Source organism: Electrophorus electricus, chromosome 15 (assembly GCF_041902795.1).
Source record: "Electrophorus electricus isolate QZ-2024a chromosome 15, ASM4190279v1, whole genome shotgun sequence".
Taxonomy (NCBI): domain Eukaryota; kingdom Metazoa; phylum Chordata; class Actinopteri; order Gymnotiformes; family Gymnotidae; genus Electrophorus; species Electrophorus electricus.
In genome coordinates this window covers 25,567,501-25,587,500 of record NC_137511.1, presented here as the reverse complement: position 1 = coordinate 25,587,500, position 20,000 = coordinate 25,567,501, and the positions used below count along the sequence as shown (strand labels likewise).

The following is a 20,000-nucleotide window of genomic DNA, read 5'->3' as shown; positions in this document are numbered from 1 at the left end:
AATGGAGAACTGTAGCTCCCCCCCCCACACACACACACGCACACAAACACACACATGCTGAAATGTATCAGGACAGAAATAAACTCATGCACTAGACTGAGATGTAGACTGAGACTCCACATCTCTACTCTATATAACACCTCCCCAGACCAGTCACGGACTGGGTTTCACCAGACAGTCCTGCGTTTTAAGATACTGGTCACAGCACTACTCCACTTCCCTAAATAATCCACTCTTACAGATCAGCTTCTTACAACAGTCTAGTTGTTTCTTATGCTGTCTGGTTACAGAGTTGCACAGAGTTACAGTGGCTAAAGACTCATGTTAATGTAATTACCAGCCTGCTAAACACTTTTCACAGTGCCAACGGCACCGCCCCAAAATGTGGCCATCCAATCAGCTACTGCCACACAGCTGGATGTCACTTGGGACCCACCTCCACTGGACACACAGAATGGAGACATCCAGGGCTACAAGGTGGAACTTTGTTAAATTGTTTCTTAAACTTATATTCTACACAAATAAATTGTTCTTTAACGTTGATTCTACTGACCAAAAGTAAAATCATTTGAGCAGAACTGTTTTTCTTTAGCTGCTGAGAAGGACTGAGAATGCAATGTGTTGCCAAGACCTCCTGTGTGTGGTTGTGGTTTTTGTTTTTGTTTTGGTCAATTTGCTCTTTTGTTGCATAGATCTACTTCTGGGAGTTCCAACGTAAGAATGAGACGGAGAAACTGAGAACACTCTTCCTGCCTGAGGGATCCGTGAAGCTGAAGAACCTGACAGGTTACACCACCTACGTGATCAGTGTTGCCCCCTTCAATGCCGCTGGCGACGGCCCACGCAGTCCTTCCACCAGGGGGCGCACCCAGCAAGCTGGTACACTTATCTCTTACACAGACTTTTCATGGTCAGCAGCCTTACTGTTAGGGTATTATGGGTAAGGGCATTCCGTGTTTTTTTTTGTAGGTTACCTGTAATAACCTGAGTTAAGAGAGAACTACCTACAGAGAGTCTTTGTCTTTGTGTCCTAAATGTAGGACATGTCTGGATCGCACAGTTAAATGACCACAAATGTCTGGACTGCACAGTTAAATGACCACAAATGTCTGGACAACAAAGATAAATCATCACAGATGTCTGGATCTCATCTGTTCACCCTTCCACCTCAGCTGTTCACACTTCCACCTCAGCTGTTCACGCTTCCACCTGTACATTTACTAGTACATTTAGTGAAGCACCAGATTATGTCACTACTGACCTGAACTGACAAAACAGAATTTTTTTAAAAATGAGCATTTCATCAGAAGAATTCTTTTCCCTCTTGCTAGACCAAAGATGACCATATGGGAGTATGCTGGGAATAATAATGGTAATATGCACATAATATTAGGAGTAATATGTAAGTAATGTTTAAATACTGGTGTAATTATAGGAGTGAAAGGCAGTATTACTGGTGTAATATGGGAGTAATAATGAGTAATATGTACATCATATTAGTACTGCGGAGTAATGTGGCAGTAATGTGGAGTAATGTCAGTAATGTGTAGGAGTAATGTGGAGTAATGTGTCAGTAATGTGTAGGAGCAATCGTAGGAGTAATATGGAGTAATGTGTAGGAGTAATGTGTCGGTAATGTGGAGTAATGTGTCAGCAATGTATATGAGTAATTCGGAGTAGTGTGTCAGTAATGCGTAGGAGCAATTTGTAGGAGTAATATGGAGTAATGTGGAGTAATGTGTAGGAGTAATGTGTAGGAGTAATGTGTCAGTAATGTGGAGTAATGTGTCAGTAATGTGTAGGAGTAATGTGGAGTAATGTGTCAGCAATGTGTAGGAGCAATGCGTAGGAGTAATATGGAGTAATGTGGAGTAATGTGTCAGTAATCTGTAGGAGTAATGTGGAATAATGTGTCACTAATGTGTAGGAGTAATGTGGAGTAATGTGTCAGTAATGTGTAGGAGTAATGTGTAGGAGTAATGTGGAGTAATGTGTCAGTAATGTGGAGTAATGTGCCAGTAATGTGTTGGAGTAATGTGGAGTAATGTAGTAATGTGTCAGTAATGTGTGGGAGTAATGTTTAGGAGTAATGTGTGAGTAATGTGTAAGTAATGTGTAGGAGTAGTGTGGAGTAATATGGAGTAATGTGTCAGTAATGTGGAGTAATGTGTCAGTAATGTGTAGGAGTAATGTGGAGTAATATGGTGTAATGTGGAGTAATGTGTCAGTAATGTGGAGTAATGTGTCAGTAATGTGTAGGAGTAATGTGCCCATAATGTGCAGAAGGAATGTGGAGTAATGTGTCGGTAGTGTGTAGGAGTAATGTGGAGTAATGTGTCAGTAATGTGTAGGAGTAATGTGGAGCAATGTGTCAGTAATGTAAAGTAATGTGCCAGTAATGTGTAGGAGTAATGTGGAGTAATGTGTCAGTAATGTGTAGGAGTAATTTGTAGGAGTAATGTGGAGTAATGTGTCAGTAATGTAAAGTAATGTGCCAGCAATGTGTAGGAGTAATGTGGAGTAATGTAGCAATGTGTCAGTAATGTGTAGGAGTAATGTTTAGGAGTAATGTGTGAGTAATGTGTAAGTAATGTGTAGGAGTAGTGTGGAGTAATATGGAGTAATGTGTCAGTAATGTGGAGTAATGTGTCAGTAATGTGTAGGAGTAATGTGTAGGAGTAATGTGGAGTAATATGGTGTAATGTGGAGTAATGTGTCAGTAATGTGGAGTAATGTGTCAGTAATGTATAAGAGTAATGTGGAGTAATGTGTCAGTAATGTGTAGGAGTAATGTGTCCGTAATGTGCAGAAGGAATGTGGAGTAATGTGTCAGTAATATGGAGTAATGTGTCGGCATTGTGTAGGAGTAATGTGGAGTAATGCGTCTAATGTGTAGGAGTAATGTGGAGTAATGTGTCAGTAATGTGTAGGAGTAATGTGGAGTAATGTGTCAGTAATGCGTCTAATGTGTAGGAGTAATGTGGAGTAATGTGTCAGTAATGTGTAGGAGTATTGTGTAGGAGTAATGTGGAATAATGCGTCAGTATTGTGTCAGTAATGTGGAGTAATGTGTCAGTAATGTGTAGGAGTAATGTGGGACAATGTAGTAATGTGTCAGTAATGTGTAGGAGTAATGTTTAGGAGTAATGTGTCAGTAATGTGTAAGTAATGTGTAGGAGTAGTGTGGAGTAATATGGAGTAATGTGTCAGTAATGTGGAGTAATGTGTCAGTAATGTGTAGGAGTAATGTGTAGAAGAAATGTGGAGTAATATGGTGTAACGTGGAGTAATGTGTCAGTAATGTGTAGGAGTAATGTGTCAGTAATGTGCAGGAGTAATGTGGAGTAATGTGTCAGTAATGTGTAGGAGTAATGTAGAGTAATGTGTCAGTAATGCGTAGGAGTAATGTGGAGTAATATATCATTATTGTGGAGTAATGTGTCAGTAATGTGTAGGAGTAATGTGTCAGTAATGTGTCAGTAATGTGGAGAAATGTGTCAGTAATGTGTAGCAGTAATGTGTACGAGTAATGTGTAGAAGTACTGTGTCAGAAATGTGTCAGTAATGTGTAGGAGTAATGTGTCAAAAATGTGTAGGAGTAATGTGTAGGAGTAATGTGTCAGTAATGTTTCAAGTTTCAAGTTTGGTTTATTTGTCACATACATAGTCATACACAGTATAACTCGCAGTGAAATGGTTGAGAGTGCTCTGTCCAAACTGAGGAAAAAAAAAAACAGGGGTGCATAGAGAAATATATATCTATATATATATGTACAAAAATATATTAACAATGTATGTACAATATATGTATATTATGTTTATATACACAATGTACAATGTATATATGGATATGTATATATATGTATGTACACAATGTACAGAATGTACAGTTCCATCTTGTAATTGAACATATTTACAGTTATATGTTACATGGTGGTGGTGGAGTAATATGGAGTAATGTGTAGGAGTAATGTGTCGGTAATGTGGAGTAATGTGTCAGTAATGTGTCAGTAATGTGGAGTAATGTGTCAGCAATGTATAGGAGTAATGTGGAGTAATGTGTCAGTAATGCGTAGGAGTAATGTGGAGTAATGTGTAGGAGCAATGTGGGAGTAATATGTCAGTAATGTGGAGTAATGTGTGAGTGATGTGTCAGTAATGTGGAGTAATGTGTCAGCAATGTATAGGAGTAATGTGGAGTAATGTGTCAGCAATGCGTAGGAGTAATGTGGAGTAATGTGTAGGAGCAATGTGGGAGTAATATGTCAGTAATGTGGAGTAATGTGTGAGTAATGTGTCAGTAATGTTTAGGAATAATGTGGAATAATGTGTCAGTAATGCGTAGGAGTAATGTGGAGTAATGTGTCAGTAATGTGTAGGAGTAATTTGTAGGAGTAATGTGGAGTAATGTGTCAGTAATGTAAAGTAATGTGCCAGCAATGTGTAGGAGTAATGTGGAGTAATGTAGTAATGTGTCAGTAATGTGTAGGAGTAATGTTTAGGAGTAATGTGTGAGTAATGTGTAAGTAATGTGTAGGAGTAGTGTGGAGTAATATGGAGTAATGTGTCAGTAATGTGGAGTAATGTGTCAGTAATGCGTAGGAGTAATGTGTAGGAGTAATGTGGAGTAATATGGTGTAATGTGGAGTAATGTGTCAGTAATGTGGAGTAATGTGTCAGTAATGTATAAGAGTAATGTGGAGTAATGTGTCAGTAATGTGTAGGAGTAATGTGTCCATAATGTGCAGAAGGAATGTGGAGTAATGTGTCAGTAATATGGAGTAATGTGTTGGTAGTGTGTAGGAGTAATGTGGAGTAATGTGTCAGTAATGCGTCTAATGTGTAGGAGTAATGTGGAGTAATGTGTCAGTAATGTGTAGGAGTATTGTGTAGGAGTAATGTGGAATAATGTGTCAGTAATGTGTCAGTAATGTGGAGTAATGTGTCAGTAATGTGTAGGACTAATGTGGGGTAATGTAGTAATGTGTCAGTAATGTGTAGGAGTAATGTTTAGGAGTAATGTGTCAGTAATGTGTAAGTAATGTGTAGGAGTAGTGTGAAGTAATATGGAGTAATGTGTCAGTAATGTGGAGTAATGTGTCAGTAATGTGTAGGAGTAATGTGTAGAAGAAATGTGGAGTAATATGGTGTAACGTGGAGTAATGTGTCAGTAATGTGTAGGAGTAATGTGTCAGTAATGTGCAGGAGTAATGTGGAGTAATGTGTCAGTAATGTGTAGGAGTAATGTAGAGTAATGTGTCAGTAATGCGTAGGAGTAATGTGGAGTAATATATCATTAATGTGGAGTAATGTGTCAGTAATGTGTAGGAGTAATGTGTCAGTAATGTGGAGAAATGTGTCAGTAATGTGTAGCAGTAATGTGTACGAGTAATGTGTAGAAGTACTGTGTCAGAAATGTGTCAGTAATGTGTAGGAGTAATGTGTCAAAAATGTGTAGGAGTAATGTGTAGGAGTAATGTGTCAGTAATGTTTCAAGTTTCAAGTTTCAAGTTTGGTTTATTTGTCACATACATAGTCATACACAGTATAACTCACAGTGAAATGGTTGAGAGTGCTCTTTCCAAACTGAGGAAAAAGAAAAACAGGGGTGCATAGAGAAATATATATCTATATATATATGTACAAAAATATATTAACAATGTATGTACAATATATGTATATTATGTTTATATACACAATGTACAATGTATATATGGATATGTATATATGTATGTACACAATGTACAGAATGTACAGTTCCATCTTGTAATTGAACATATTTACAGTTATATGTTACATGGTGGTGGTGGAGTAATATGGAGTAATGTGTAGGAGTAATGTGTCGGTAATGTGGAGTAATGTGTCAGTAATGTGTCAGTAATGTGGAGTAATGTGTCAGCAATGTATAGGAGTAATGTGGAGTAATGTGTCAGTAATGCGTAGGAGTAATGTGGAGTAATGTGTAGGAGCAATGTGGGAGTAATATGTCAGTAATGTGGAGTAATGTGTCAGTAATGTGTCAGTAATGTGGAGTAATGTGTCAGTAATGCGTAGGAGTAATGTGGAGTAATGTGTAGGAGCAATGTGGGAGTAATATGTCAGTAATGTGGAGTAATGTGTGAGTAATGTGTCAGTAATGTTTAGGAATAATGTGTCAGTAATGCGTAGGAGTAATGTGGAGTAATGTGTCAGTAATGTATAGGAGTAATTTGTAAGTAATGTGTAGGAGTAATGTGGGAGTAATGTGTCAGTAATGTATAACCTCTAAAAAATTTTTCTCTCTCTCCCTCTTCTTCTTGTTTTGTGTTGCACCATGGTCCTGGAGGAACATTGTCTCGTTTTTGTTGTGTACTTGTATATAGCTGAAATGACAATAAAACCTCTTTGAACTTTGAACTTTCCCCTCTCTCTCCCTCTCTCTCCCTCCCTCTCTCTCTCTTCCTGTCTCGCTCTCTCTCCATTTCTCTCTTACATACACAGCTCCCAGTGCTCCAAGATTCATCCACTTTAGTGAACTCACCACCACCTCTGTGAATGTGTCCTGGGGTGAGCCAGTCTTCCCCAATGGTATCATTGAGGGCTATCGGCTCATCTATGAACCCTGCACCGCTGTCGATGGTCAGTAAACTTTAACATCACAACATTAAACTTTACATCTTTGCAGTAAATGTTACATATCTACAGTAAACTTTACATCTCTACAGAAAGACTTTACAATTCTACAGTACATATTACACTTCTACAGTAAACATTACAGCTCTACAGTAAACCTTAACATCACTACAGTAAATGTTACATCTCTCCAGTAAATGTTACAGGTCTACAGTAAACTTTACATCTCTACAGTAAACGTTACAGCTCTACAGTAAACATTATAGCGCTACAGTAAACTTTAGCATCACTACAATAAACTACAGGCCAGTGCAGTGATTAGATCAGTGCAGTGATTAGACCAGTGCAGTGAACAGACCAGTGCAGTGATTAGATCAGTGCAGTGATTAGACCAGTGCAGTGATTAGACCAGTGCAGTGAACAGACCAGTGCAGTGTTCTTCCCTTCCACATTGCACAGTCTTGTGCTTTCCCTGCTCTGTCACACTGATTAACAGTTGATGAGAAAAGCACTATATAAATGTTACTACTATTACTACTACTACTACTACTACTACTACTACTAATAATAATAATAATGATGATGATCTTAATAATAATAATAATAATAATGATGATGATGATAACGATGATGATGATCTTATTAATAATAATAATAATAATAATAATAATAATAATAATAATAATAATGAATCCAGTGAGATGTGATCAAACAGTGAAAACACTAACCGGTGGCATTCCGGGAAGCACTGGACTGTGAGTTTAGATCACTGGACTGTGAGTTTAGGTCACAGAACTGAGAGTTTAGGTCACTGGACTGAGCGTTTAGGTCAGTCCATATTTAAGTGTTTGTGCATCCTCCTCAGTTGCCTGTGTCAAATGCTGTAATTCCCACTGCCCCCAGGAGTCAGTAAGATAGTGACAGTGGATGTGAAGGGTGGTGCTCCCCTGTGGCTGAAAATCAAAGACCTGGCTGATGGGGTCACCTACAACTTCCGCATCCGGGCCAAAACCTTCACCTATGGACCCGAAGTGGAGGCCAACATCACCAGTGGACCTGGCGAAGGTCTGTCTGTGTCATCTCTCCATCACACTCATCTGTTTCTCTCTTCCTAACTTTTATTTCTCTGGGTGCAGAACCCTAACCCTCTCTACCTGTGGGTACAGAACCCTGTGGGTACAGATCCCTGACCCTCTCTACCTGTGGGTACAGAACCATAACCCTCTCTACCTGTGGGTACAGAACCCTGTGGGTACAGATCCCTGACCCTCTCTACCTGTGGGTACAGAACCATAACCCTCTCTACCTGTGGGTACAGAACCCTGTGGGTACAGAACCCTGACCCTCTCTACCTGTGGGTACAGAACCCTGTGGGTACAGATCCCTGACCCTCTCTACCTGTGGGTACAGAACCATAACCCTCTCTACCTGTGGGTACAGAACCCTGTGGGTACAGAACCCTGACCCTCTCTACCTGTGGGTAAAGAAACCTGTAGGTACAAGTGGTATTTATGTGACTCATTACTCTCTCTGTGGTGAAGGGGCCCCAGGGCCACCTGGTGAACCATTCATCTCTCGCTATGGCTCCGCCCTCACCATCCACTGGACCAATGGGGATCCTGGACGAGCCCCTATTACAAGATTTGTCATTGAAGCCCGACCTTCAGGTACAGCCTATCACACAGTGCATCCTCTCTCACACAATACATGACAGATCAAAATAAGACTTTCACATCATCAGATTGTTATGATACCATACAAATGCTAGTTTATATATCAGTGTTGGTCAGTAACTCACCAAACACAGTACAAGAGACACTCAACACAGTACCAGAGACACTCAACACAGTACCAGAGCCACCCAACACAATGCTAGGGCCACCCAACACAGTGCCAGAGACACTCAACACAGTGCCAGAGACACTCAACACAGTACATGGACCTTCCATCTATTTTTCCGTTCAAAAAACACATCATTTATTGAAAGCACCTGAAGTCGGCTTTGACGTTTAAGAAACACCGGAACCTCTGTGAATTGTTGAGGATATGAATTACATGGGACCAAGCCTGTTAGAGTTTTACTCACATATGTCAGCATCTCTTCGACCTTGTGTTGTTTGTGTTGTCTGTTACAGATGAAGGCTTGTGGGATATTTTGATAAAGGATATTCCTAAGGAAGTGACATCATACACGTTTAACATGGACATCCTAAAGCAAGGTGTGAGCTATGACTTCCGAGTCATTGGAGTCAACGACTATGGATACGGCTCCCCGAGCCAACCTTCTCCCTCTATTTCAGGTTAACGTTAAATTCAAGTCTAATAACGTAAAACACGTATAGGCTGCTTAGGTGCGGTTGTTTTGGAGTTGGCTAATATAATATGTCTTGTCCCCTCCAGCCCAAAAGGTGGCACCATTTTATGAGGAATGGTGGTTCTTGGTAGTGGTGGCATTGGTTGGTCTTATCTTTATTCTCCTGCTGGTGTTCATCCTGATTATTAGAGGGCAAAGCAAGAAATATACCAAGAAATCAGACCCAGGTACATGTCAGACTGACTGATTCAGCTGCTGATGTTTACATTCTATTTACATTTAACTGCAGTGTCATATCTAATAGTGACTTATGAATCTACATATAAATGTTATGATTTAAACTTCTACTTTTTCCATTCTAAACTGTTTCCTGCTCTTAGAACTTTATATGCACTTTGCTTGCACAGCTTATGAAGGACTTCCGTCCAAAACGTCCTGTTTCTGCGGAAACTGTGCACTTTACTACAATGTTGAATATCTCCACATCTCTTGTTACACAACACAAGCAATTACCTAGAATGTTTTATAGAGAGAGATAGATAGATAGATAGATAGATAGATAGATAGATAGATAGATAGATAGATAGATAGATAGATAGATAGATAGATAGATAGATAGATAGATAGATAGATAGATAGATAGATAGATAGATAGATAGATAGATAGATCATCAATGACTTCCTCAGGAAACACAGTTCTGAAAATATTCACATTTCCATACTTTTCAAGCGGAGGTCTTCATTCTCATTGCAAATGCGTTTAGTTTGCATTAAGTCTCAGTAGCTGTGAGTTTTTGCAGGCCTTGGAATATGAAGAATTCCACTATAATTATAATACATGGTGGTATTTCAACAAGAATTTGCAAACTTCAATGAAACATCCAGAGCGGGTATCCTCATGCCTGGATGTGCTGTAATCCTGTCACGGACAAAGAATGTGCAGAGAAAAAGCAGGAAGCCAATGTGAGTCTCCAACTGAAGCGTAGGAAATGCTGAAAATGAAACCAAACATAGGACTGCACTGATAAGAACAAAACAAGCCGACATAACAAACATAAAGCCATAACAAAAGAAATCGGCTTAAATAAGGAACCACATAATAGCACAACAACCCTGAGGCACAACACACCACACCTCAGGGAGTCATGGCAACAAATAATAACAAAAGACACGTGTGGCAAAAGACAGAACGTAAGCAAACGCCGCGTGCCACACTGGTCCGCATGATGGAGGCTAGCAGCAGGGGGGAGCCGTTAGGATTCCAGAGCTGGGTGGAGCTCGGAGGAGTAAGAAATGAACAGATGGAGGTCTGTTAGCATAGTTAGCATAGGATGGTCCCATTTTTGTACCTGCAGTAATGGCTGTGTTAGTCTAACCCTAACCCTAAATCACCCTATGTGTGTGTGTGTGTGTGTGTGTGTGTGTCTTCCAGCCAGCAGCTCGAACTGCCATGCACTGAGCCATGGTGAGATGGTGGGTCTGGATGAGAGTCGCTTCCCCGCCCTCGAGCTCAACAACCGCCGGCTGTCTGTCAAAAACTCCTTCTGCCGCAAAAATGGAGTTTACACCAGGCCAGTGGAAACTTCCTCTCTCTCTCTACAACTCTCTCTCTGTGTATAACTCTCTCTCTCTCTCTCTCTCTCTCTCTCTCTCTCTCTCTCTCTCTCTCTCTCTATATATATATATATATATATATATATATAATAACTCTGTCTAGTTTTGTTCAATCATGACCATACACATGACCAATCACATGATCTTACACATGGCCTTACCCATGACCAATCAAATGACCAAACACATGACCATACACATGACCAATCACATGACCACACACATTTTATTTAAGTGAACAGATGAATTGTTCTTTTAGATTACTGAGAATTCTTTGAATGTGTTAATAGATTTATTTATTTTGCAAAAGTCACATTTTCAAGCTTCTTACATGTATATTTCTCTCCTGTTTTCATGCGTCGTCTGTGTAAGTTAGAATTTATAAACACAAGAATAAAGACGATGAATCCGATGTGTGTGACATCACATTTGGAGTGTAGGATGTAATATGTGTGACACGTAACATCTCTCACTAGTGCTCGGCGTGTATGTGTGCGTATGTGTGTGTGACGTTGCTGTCTGTCTGTTCACAGGTCCCCCCCCAGGCCGAGTCCTGGTGGTTTGCACTACTCTGACGAGGACATCAGCACCAAGTACAACGACTTAATCCCAGCAGAGAGCAGCAGCCTGACTGATAAGCCATCTGAGACCTCTGACTCTCAGGTTACTCTCCAGCCTTGTGTGCGCCTGTCACAGCTCATACACATCACACAGACACCTTGCACACCTGATGCACACCTGAGCCACTCTGAACAATGTGTCCAGTGGTTTTTGCACCCAGTCTCTCTCCCAATGATGCTGCCAGTGCAGAATTTCACATCATTCCTTCCTTTTCCGTCATCAGCTTCGTTAGCTGTGTAATGTGCTGTTAGACTCAACACACTGCTGTGACACTTTTGAATCAGGAGTGTTTCCTAAAGGGCAGGTGCTGTTTGTGTGGGAATAGTGTCAGATAAATAGGTTAGGAGCCCTGTGAAAATGGAGACATCCTGGACTGCTTTAGATCTAAGCAGTCTTAACTGGGCATGTTGGAACCAGGTCAGTTCTGCTGTGTAGGTGGGAGGTGCGGGGGTGTGTCCGGGTGTGTGTGGGAATTGGACAATTTCGAGAACATTATTGAGTGTTCTTGATCTTGTTCTTGTCAGGTGAAAGACCTGCCATGACCATGGAACTGACATTAGACACACACACACACACACACACACATATAGATCTCCCTCACCCCCATATGCAAAAACCATAGAGAATGTGTTAGACTCATAGCAGTCTCATACTGGTTTGGCAAGCGTGTGTTTCACACACAACATTCCTGTAACTGCCTCTTTGCCTCTGCGTATAGAGTTTCCTCTCTGTTCATATTCTGATCATTTGAAGCCCAGAGAAAGCTGCTATCTTCTCTGTTCCAATCCACTCCACTGTCTGCACTCCCTCCAAACCCACTAAAACAACACCAAACTAAAGTCCCAAATGCGCCTTAGACTCAGCTTAAAGAAAAAAGAGGGAGAATGTTAGTATCTCAAGGTGAGACAGAGTGTTAGTGTAGGGTCTTTGGTAGGGTCTTGTGTAAGGTCTTGGGTAGGGTCTTGTGTAAAGTCTTGTGTAGGGTCTTGTGTAGGGTCTTGTGTAAGGTCTTGTGTAGGGTCTTGTGTAGGGTCTTGTGTAAGGTCTTGTGTATGGTCTTGTGTAAGGTCTTGTGTAGGGTCTTGGGTAGGGTCTTGTGTAAGGTCTTGTGTAGGGTCTTGTGTAAGGTCTAGCGTAGGGTCTTGCATAGGGTCTTGCATATGGTCTTGTGTATGGTCTTGTGTAAGGTCTTGTGTATGGTCTTGGGTAGGGTCTTGCGTAGGGTCTTGGGTAGGGTCTTGTGTAGGGTCTTGTGTAATGTCTTGGGTAGGGTCTTGTGTAGGGTCTTGTGTAGGGTCTTGTGTAAGGTCTTGTGTAGGGTCTTGTGTAAGGTCTTGCATAGGGTCTTGCGTAAGGTCTTGCATAAGGTCTTGTGTAGGGTCTTGTGTAGGGTCTTGTGTAGGGTCTTGCATAGGGTCTTGCGTAAGGTCTTGTGTATGGTCTTGTGTAGGGTCTTGGGTAGGGTCTTGCATAGGGTCTTGCATAAGGTCTTGTGTATGGTCTTGGGTAGGGTCTTGCATAGGTTCTTGCATAAGGTCTTGTGTATGGTCTTGGGTAGGGTCTTGTGTAGGGTCTTGGGTAGGGTCTTGTGTAGGGTCTTGTGTGAGGGCTTATGTAGGGTCTTGTATAAGGTCTTGTGTAGGGTCTTGTGTAGGGTCTTGGGTAGGGTCTTGCATAAGGTCTTGTGTATGGTCTTGGGTAGGGTCTTGCATAGGGTCTTGCATAAGGTCTTGTGTATGGTCTTGGGTAGGGTCTTGCATAGGGTCTTGGGTAGGGTCTTGCATAGGGTCTTGCATAAGGTCTTGTGTATGGTCTTGTGTATGGTCTTGGGTAGGGTCTTGCATAAGGTCTTGTGTATAGTCTTGGGTAGGGTCTTGTGTGAGGGCTTATGTAGGGTCTTGTATAAGGTCTTGTGTAGGGTCTTGTGTAGGGTCTTGTATAGAGTCTTGTGTAGGGTTTTGCGTAGCGTCTTGTGTGCTGTGCATGAGGCATTTTTCTACTTCTCACTTCGGGGTTTTGTGATTCACTGGTATGAGAATATATATAACATAATAACGTATAATGTAAACATGCAGTGTTAGCAGAATCATCAAAAGTTGCGAGTTAATCACAGAGTAGCGCTGTGAGGACCAGTTAGCAGCGTTACAGTAACAAAATGCAACAAAGTAGATGTCAATGTAAGGAAATTCAGCAGATTGCCCAGCAGTTAGTCCCATCACTGATGACCCTGCACACATCTCTGGAAGGCAAGGCCTGATCTAGGGACGTGTTCTACCACCGCGCTCATCTAATTCACTTTTAATAGGCTGTGCTAAGAGTGTGTGTGTGTGTGTGTCCTGACCCTGAGGCTATCTTTATACCCCCCCCCCCCCCACACACACACATTGACTCTCACTCACTAATAGAACCCATTAGGTTTGGTGTTTCTGCTGAGGTGGTTGAACATTGCAAACCTTTATGTAGGTTATATGTCTGATATAATCAGATATGCAGGTAGTATGTCTGATACAATCAGAAATGAAGGAATAATTTTGTAACATCTACAATATAATAACACACACACACATACACACACACACACACTGCCTCACTGTAGTGAATTTGTGGTTTGTGCTGGTTTGTGTGTGTGAATGGAATGTCTTTTTCATTACCATCCAACAGTCTGTATGTTCTTATGACAGATACACAAGCTATGTGCTCTCTTATGAGAATCTATGTGCTCTTATGAGACAGTCTATGTGTTCTCTTATGACACAGTCTATATGCTCTTATGAGAGTCTATGTGCTCTCTTATGAGAATCTATGTGCTCTTATGAGACAGTCTATGTGCTCTTATGAGAGTCTATGAGCTCTCTTATGACACAGTCTATGTGCTCTTATGAGAGTCTATGAGCTCTCTTATGACACAGTCTATGTGCTTTCTTATGACACAGTCTATGTGCTCTTATGAGACAGTCTATGTGCTCTCTTATGACACAGTCTATGTGCTCTTATGAGAGTCTATGAGCTCTCTTATGACACAGTCTATGTGCTCTAATGAGACAGTCTATGTGCTCTTATGACAGTCTTTGTGCTCTTATGACAGTTTATGTGCTCTTATGAGACAGTCTATGTGCTCTTATGAGACAGTCAGTGTGCTCGTATGACACAGTCTATGTGCTCTTATGACAGTTTATGTGCTCTTATGACACAGTCTATGTGCTCTTATGACAGTCTATGTGATCTCTTATGAGACAGTCTATGTGCTCTTATGAGACAGTCAGTGTGCTCGTATGACACAGTCTATGTGCTCTTATGACAGCTACACAGTCAAAATCTGTAACGTAAACCACCAAACGCATGCACAGTGCCATACTGAAACACCTCCATATGTTCTCTATTTTAGGCTGTGAAAAACAAATGTGGTTCAATAATATCCTCATCAAAATAGAATCTTCTCTTCTGCAGAGGTCTAAAAACCTCTCACAACACATTTTATCAGGCATCAGTGTGACAGTAAAGACTTTCTCTTTCATTTGTGGAAAAACCACCAGCTACACCTCAAATATCTTCATGCTGGACCTGCATCTAAGGCTGTGTTGGTGCCGTGTGTGGAGCCATATGTTGGAGCTCTATCTAGATCTGTGTGTTTCTTCTGAAACTAGTAAACCATCTGATTCTCTTTCACACTGGGAACCTGAGAGGGAGGAGCATGTGCTAGAAATATCTGCCGGGCACAGAGCCAGCAGTGCAGGACGGGCCTCATAGCAGGAAGGGAACTCAGAGCCAGACGCACCCATCAGCTCCCGTCCTGCACAAGGGAGGCAAAAGAAAGGTGTCAATGGTGTGCGAATGTGTGACTGTACCCTTCACACAATGGATAGCACCACTGCTGCTAGTAGATTATACCACAAAAGTCTGAAAAACAGAGAGAAAACAGAGGGAAAAGGGAAAGAAAATAAAGGGAAAAATATCAAGCACTACCTAGAACTACCTAGGACTACCTAGAACTACCTAGAACTACCTAGAACTACCTAGCCACTTTATACCTGCAGTCACACAGGAGGACTGTAATCAGACATGAGGACTAAATAAGTAGTAAGAAGATGCACTAAACAGATCCATGCAGAGTTTGTTTATTCAGAGTCTGTATTGATCCTTTGTGCCCAACAGAGTAATAACTACAATAGCAGCCATTCAAAGAGCAGAAGAGCAGAATAAACACAAAGACAACACAATTTCTAATTTCCTAAATCCCAGAATTTCTGCTGATGAGAAGACCAAATGTCTAAGGGAAATATTTGTGTTTTCAGTAGTGCTCTTTGTCAGAATTACTGCCCGGACTAGGATAATGGCAGTACAATACATTCACACAATGATACACACACACACACACACACACACACACACACACACACACACACACACACACACACACACACACACACACACACACACACACGTTCACTGTCGAGAGAGCAGGTCTCACTGTTGGGGCACTGTGTTGTGTTGGGGGTTGTATTGTGTTAGTTGTTGTGTTGTGTTGAGGGTTGTGTTGAGTCAGGGTTTGTGTTGTGTTGGGGTTGTGTTGTGTTGGGGTTGTGTTTTCTTAATGGTTGTTTTAAGTCAGGGGTTGTGTTGTGTTGGGGGTTGTGTTGTGTTAGTTGTTGTGTTGTGTTGAGGGTTGTGTTTTGTTAAGGGTTGTGTTGAGTCAGGGGTTGTGTTGGGTTGGGGTTGTGTTGTGTTGAGGGTTGTGTTGTGTTGTATTGAGAGCTGTGTTGTGTTGGGGGTTGTGTTGTGTTGAGGGTTGTGTTTAGTTAAGGGTTGTGTTAAGTCAGGGGTTGTGTTGTGTTGAGGGTTGTGTTTTGTTAAGGCTTCTGTTGAGTCTGGGGTTGTGTTGTGTTGGGAGTTGTATTGTGTTAGGGGTTGTGTTGTGTTGAGGGTTGTGTTTTGCTAAGGGTTGTGTTGTGTTGGGGTTGTGTTGTTCTGAGGGTTGTGTTGTATTGAGGGTTGTGTTGTGTTAGGGGTTGTGTTGAGGGTTGAGTTAAGTCAGGGGCTGTGTTGTATTGAGAGCTGTGTTCTGTTGGGGGTTGTGTTGTGTTGAGGGTTGTGTTTTGCTAAGGGTTGTGTTGAGTCAGGGGTTGTGTTGTATTGAGAGCTGTGTTGTGTTGGGGTTGTGTTGTGTTAGGGGTTGTGTTGTTTTGGGGTTGTGTTTTGTTAGGGGTTGTGCTGATGGCTGAGTTGTGTTGGGAGTTGTGTTGTTTTGAGGGTTGTATTGTGTTGTGCTAGGGTTTGTGTTGAGTTAGGGGTTGTGTTGTGTTAGGGATTGTGTTGAGGGTTGGGTTGTGTTGTATTGAGAGCTGTGTTGTTTTGGGGTTGTGTTGTGTTGAGGGTTGTGTTTTGTTAAGGGTTGTGTTGAATCAGGGGTTGTGTTGTGTTAGGGGTTGTGTTGTGGGTTGTGTTTTGTTAGGGGTTGTGTTGAGGGTTAAGTTTTGTTAAGGGTTGTGTTGAGTCAGGGGTTGTGTTGTGTTGGGGGTTGTGTTGAGTTGGGGTTGTGTTATGTTGGGGTTGTGTTAGGGGTTGTGTTGAGGGTTGTGTCGTGTTGAGGGTTGTGTTGTGTTGAGGGTTGTGTTGTGTTAGGGGTTGTGTTGAGTCGAGCATGTGTTGTGTTGTGTTGAGGATTGTGTTGTGTTAGGGGTTGTGTTGAGGATTGTGTTGTGTCGGGATTGTGTTGTGTTAAGGGTTGTGTTGTGTTGTGTTGGGGGTTGTGTTGTGTTGGGGTTGTGTTGTGTTAGGGGTTGTGTTGTGTTGAGGGTTGTGTTAGGGGTTGTGTTGTGTTGAGGGTTGTGTTAGGGGTTGTGTTGTGTTGAGGGTTGTGTTGTGTTGAGGGTTGTGCTGTGTTAGGGGTTGTGTTGAGTCGAGCATGTGTTGTGTTGTGTTGAGGATTGTGTTGTGTTAGGGGTTGTGTTGAGGATTGTGTTGTGTCGGGATTGTGTTGTGTTAAGGGTTGTTTTGTGTTGGGGTTGTGTTGTGTTGGGGTTGTGTTGTGTTAGGGGTTGTGTTGTGTTGAGGGTTGTGTTGTGTTGGGGTTGTGTTGTGTTAAGGGTTGTGTTCTGTTGAGGATTGTGTTGTGTTGGGGGTTGTGCTAAGGGTTGTATTGTGTTGAGGATTGTGTTGTTTTAGGGGTTGTGTTGAGGGTTGTGTTGTGTGGAGGGTTGTGTTGTGTTAGGGGTTGTGTTGAGGATTGTGTTGTGTTGGGGTTGTGTTCTGTTGGGGGTTGTGTTGTGTTGAGGATTATGTTTTGTTACGGGTTCTGTTGAGTCGAGGTTGTGTTATGTTGGGGTTGTGTTAGGGGTTGTGTTGAGGGTTGTATTGTGTTGAGGATTGTGTTGTGTTGAGGATTGTGTTGTGTTGGGGGTTGTGTTGTGTTGAGGATTGTGCTTTGTTAAGGGTTGTGTTGAGTCGGGGTTGTGTTGTGTTAGGGGTTGTTTTGTGTTGGGGGTTGTGTTGTGTTAGGGGTTGTGTTGTGCTGGGGGTTGTGTTGTGTTGTGTTGGGGGTTGTGTTGTGTTGGGGTTGTGTTGTGTTAGGGGTTGTGTTGTGTTGAGGGTTGTGTTAGGGGTTGTGTTGTGTTGAGGGTTGTGTTAGGGGTTGTGTTGTGTTGAGGGTTGTGTTGTGTTGAGGGTTGTGCTGTGTTAGGGGTTGTGTTGAGTCGAGCATGTGTTGTGTTGTGTTGAGGATTGTGTTGTGTTAGGGGTTGTGTTGAGGATTGTGTTGTGTCGGGATTGTGTTGTGTTAAGGGTTGTTTTGTGTTGGGGTTGTGTTGTGTTGGGGTTGTGTTGTGTTAGGGGTTGTGTTGTGTTGAGGGTTGTGTTGTGTTGGGGTTGTGTTGTGTTAAGGGTTGTGTTCTGTTGAGGATTGTGTTGTGTTGGGGGTTGTGCTAAGGGTTGTATTGTGTTGAGGATTGTGTTGTTTTAGGGGTTGTGTTGAGGGTTGTGTTGTGTGGAGGGTTGTGTTGTGTTAGGGGTTGTGTTGAGGATTGTGTTGTGTTGGGGTTGTGTTCTGTTGGGGGTTGTGTTGTGTTGAGGATTATGTTTTGTTACGGGTTCTGTTGAGTCGAGGTTGTGTTATGTTGGGGTTGTGTTAGGGGTTGTGTTGAGGGTTGTATTGTGTTGAGGATTGTGTTGTGTTGAGGATTGTGTTGTGTTGGGGGTTGTGTTGTGTTGAGGATTGTGCTTTGTTAAGGGTTGTGTTGAGTCGGGGTTGTGTTGTGTTAGGGGTTGTTTTGTGTTGGGGGTTGTGTTGTGTTAGGGGTTGTGTTGTGCTGGGGGTTGTGTTGTGTTAGGTGTTGTGTTGTGTTGGGGGTTGTGTTGTGTTAGGGGTTGTGTTGTGCTGGGGGTTGTGTTGTGTTAGGGGTTGTGTTGTGCTGGGGGTTGTGTTGTGTTAGGGGTTGTGTTGTGCTGGGGGTTGTGTTGTATTAGGTGTTGTGTTGGGGTTTGTGTTGTGTTAGGTGTTGTGTTGTGTTGGGGGTTGTGTTGAGGGTTGTGTTGTGCTGTGTTGGGGGCATACTGGGGTATACAGACCTACTGTGGATCATTTCCATGTGTAGTCTGACAAACTCCAGGGTTATTTCCCCCACACACTCAGCTTAACCCCTACAAACCCTTCATTTCCCCTCTGTCTCCTTTAAAAGCCAATGTTAACTGATGAGATAACACTGTCCTTGCTTCTGGGCTCCCAGAGGTGGCGCTGGAGTCTGCTCTTTCCATGCTACAATAAACGCGGTGTCTCTGTTCACCCCTAGGAGGCGCTTGTGTTCTCCTATAAGCCTGGGGGCCCTCCCGTACCTCCACCTCACTGGGTGAGCAATCGTAGCTTCCTGTTTCTGTGTTGACTGCTGGAGCTCTGACTCCCCCCACCTCATCTCATCAGTAGATGTGTAGGTCTGGCTCAGTGACCAGTGAGACTCCAGTGGTCTGTTGGCACAGTTTGGGTTAGGTGGGCGCTCCCTGGGCTCTGAGACCGAGAGCAGATGTTGAGCTGAACCAGCCTAGATCATCTTCATTTTACACCCGTTTCCATCTGTCATACGGGACACTAGACAGCCGAACAAATGTCATCTCAAGATTGCAGGAAAGCTGATCTCATAACAAAATGAACAAATCTGGGCGTCTTTTGTTGCAGGAAAATCTGACTTTCATATTTTGCATTTCTCCCCCTCTCTTAATTTCTTTCCTGTCTCTCTCTCTCTCTCTCTCTCTCTCTCTCTCTCTCTCTCTCTCTCTCTCTCTCCTCTGCTTCGTCTCCCAGGGCACCGACAGTGAGCACGAGGGCGAGCCGCACCACCAGAAGACGCACTCTTTCGTCAACCACTACATCAGCGACCCAACCTACTACAACTCCTGGCGCCGGCAGCAGAGGGGCATCTCCCGGGCGCCCACCTACGACTACAGCGAGCCCGAGGGAGGAGACCCCGACCGTAGTGCCGCCCCTGCCCCGCCAGCCCCCCAGCTGCCCCCCACCATGCCCTCCGTCCCGGCCCCGTCCCGGCCGCAGACGCAGGGCGGTCTGTTTCGACCCAAAGGCAGCCGAACTCCCACTCCTTGCCAGCAGAGCTCCAACCCGCCCAGCCTGCACGGCACGCTGTACCGCCCCCCCAGCAGTCTGGCCCCAGGCACCCGGGCCCCGGTCGCCGGCTTCTCCTCCTTCGTCTAAAGGGGGCGGCGGCCACTGCAGGAAGACGAAAGGGGTGGAGTTCTGCTGCCTCCGCCCCCATCAAAGCCTTTGTGTGTAGAGTGAAACGCCAACAAGCAACAATTCCAGATCCATTGCATTTGGATTTATATCATCACAGGTTGTTTT

At 43.0% G+C, this 20,000-nt stretch overlaps 1 protein-coding gene across 1 annotated transcript in view; it reads left to right on the top strand.

The window, feature by feature from the left end:
* LOC113591618 (protein sidekick-2) overlaps positions 1-20,000 on the top strand; it is a 205,274-nt gene that overhangs the window by 180,075 nt on the left and 5,199 nt on the right. The window contains exons 36-46 of the mRNA XM_081697979.1: positions 362-477; positions 693-879; positions 6,481-6,618; positions 7,516-7,677; positions 8,154-8,279; positions 8,748-8,912; positions 9,013-9,153; positions 10,359-10,497; positions 11,074-11,203; positions 18,943-18,999; positions 19,449-20,000. The exon at positions 19,449-20,000 is cut by the window's right edge and continues 5,199 nt beyond it. Of these exons, the coding sequence (XP_081554105.1) occupies positions 362-477; positions 693-879; positions 6,481-6,618; positions 7,516-7,677; positions 8,154-8,279; positions 8,748-8,912; positions 9,013-9,153; positions 10,359-10,497; positions 11,074-11,203; positions 18,943-18,999; positions 19,449-19,853 (1,766 nt within the window). The 3' untranslated portion in view covers positions 19,854-20,000. The remainder of the gene's footprint in view (positions 1-361; positions 478-692; positions 880-6,480; positions 6,619-7,515; positions 7,678-8,153; positions 8,280-8,747; positions 8,913-9,012; positions 9,154-10,358; positions 10,498-11,073; positions 11,204-18,942; positions 19,000-19,448) is intronic.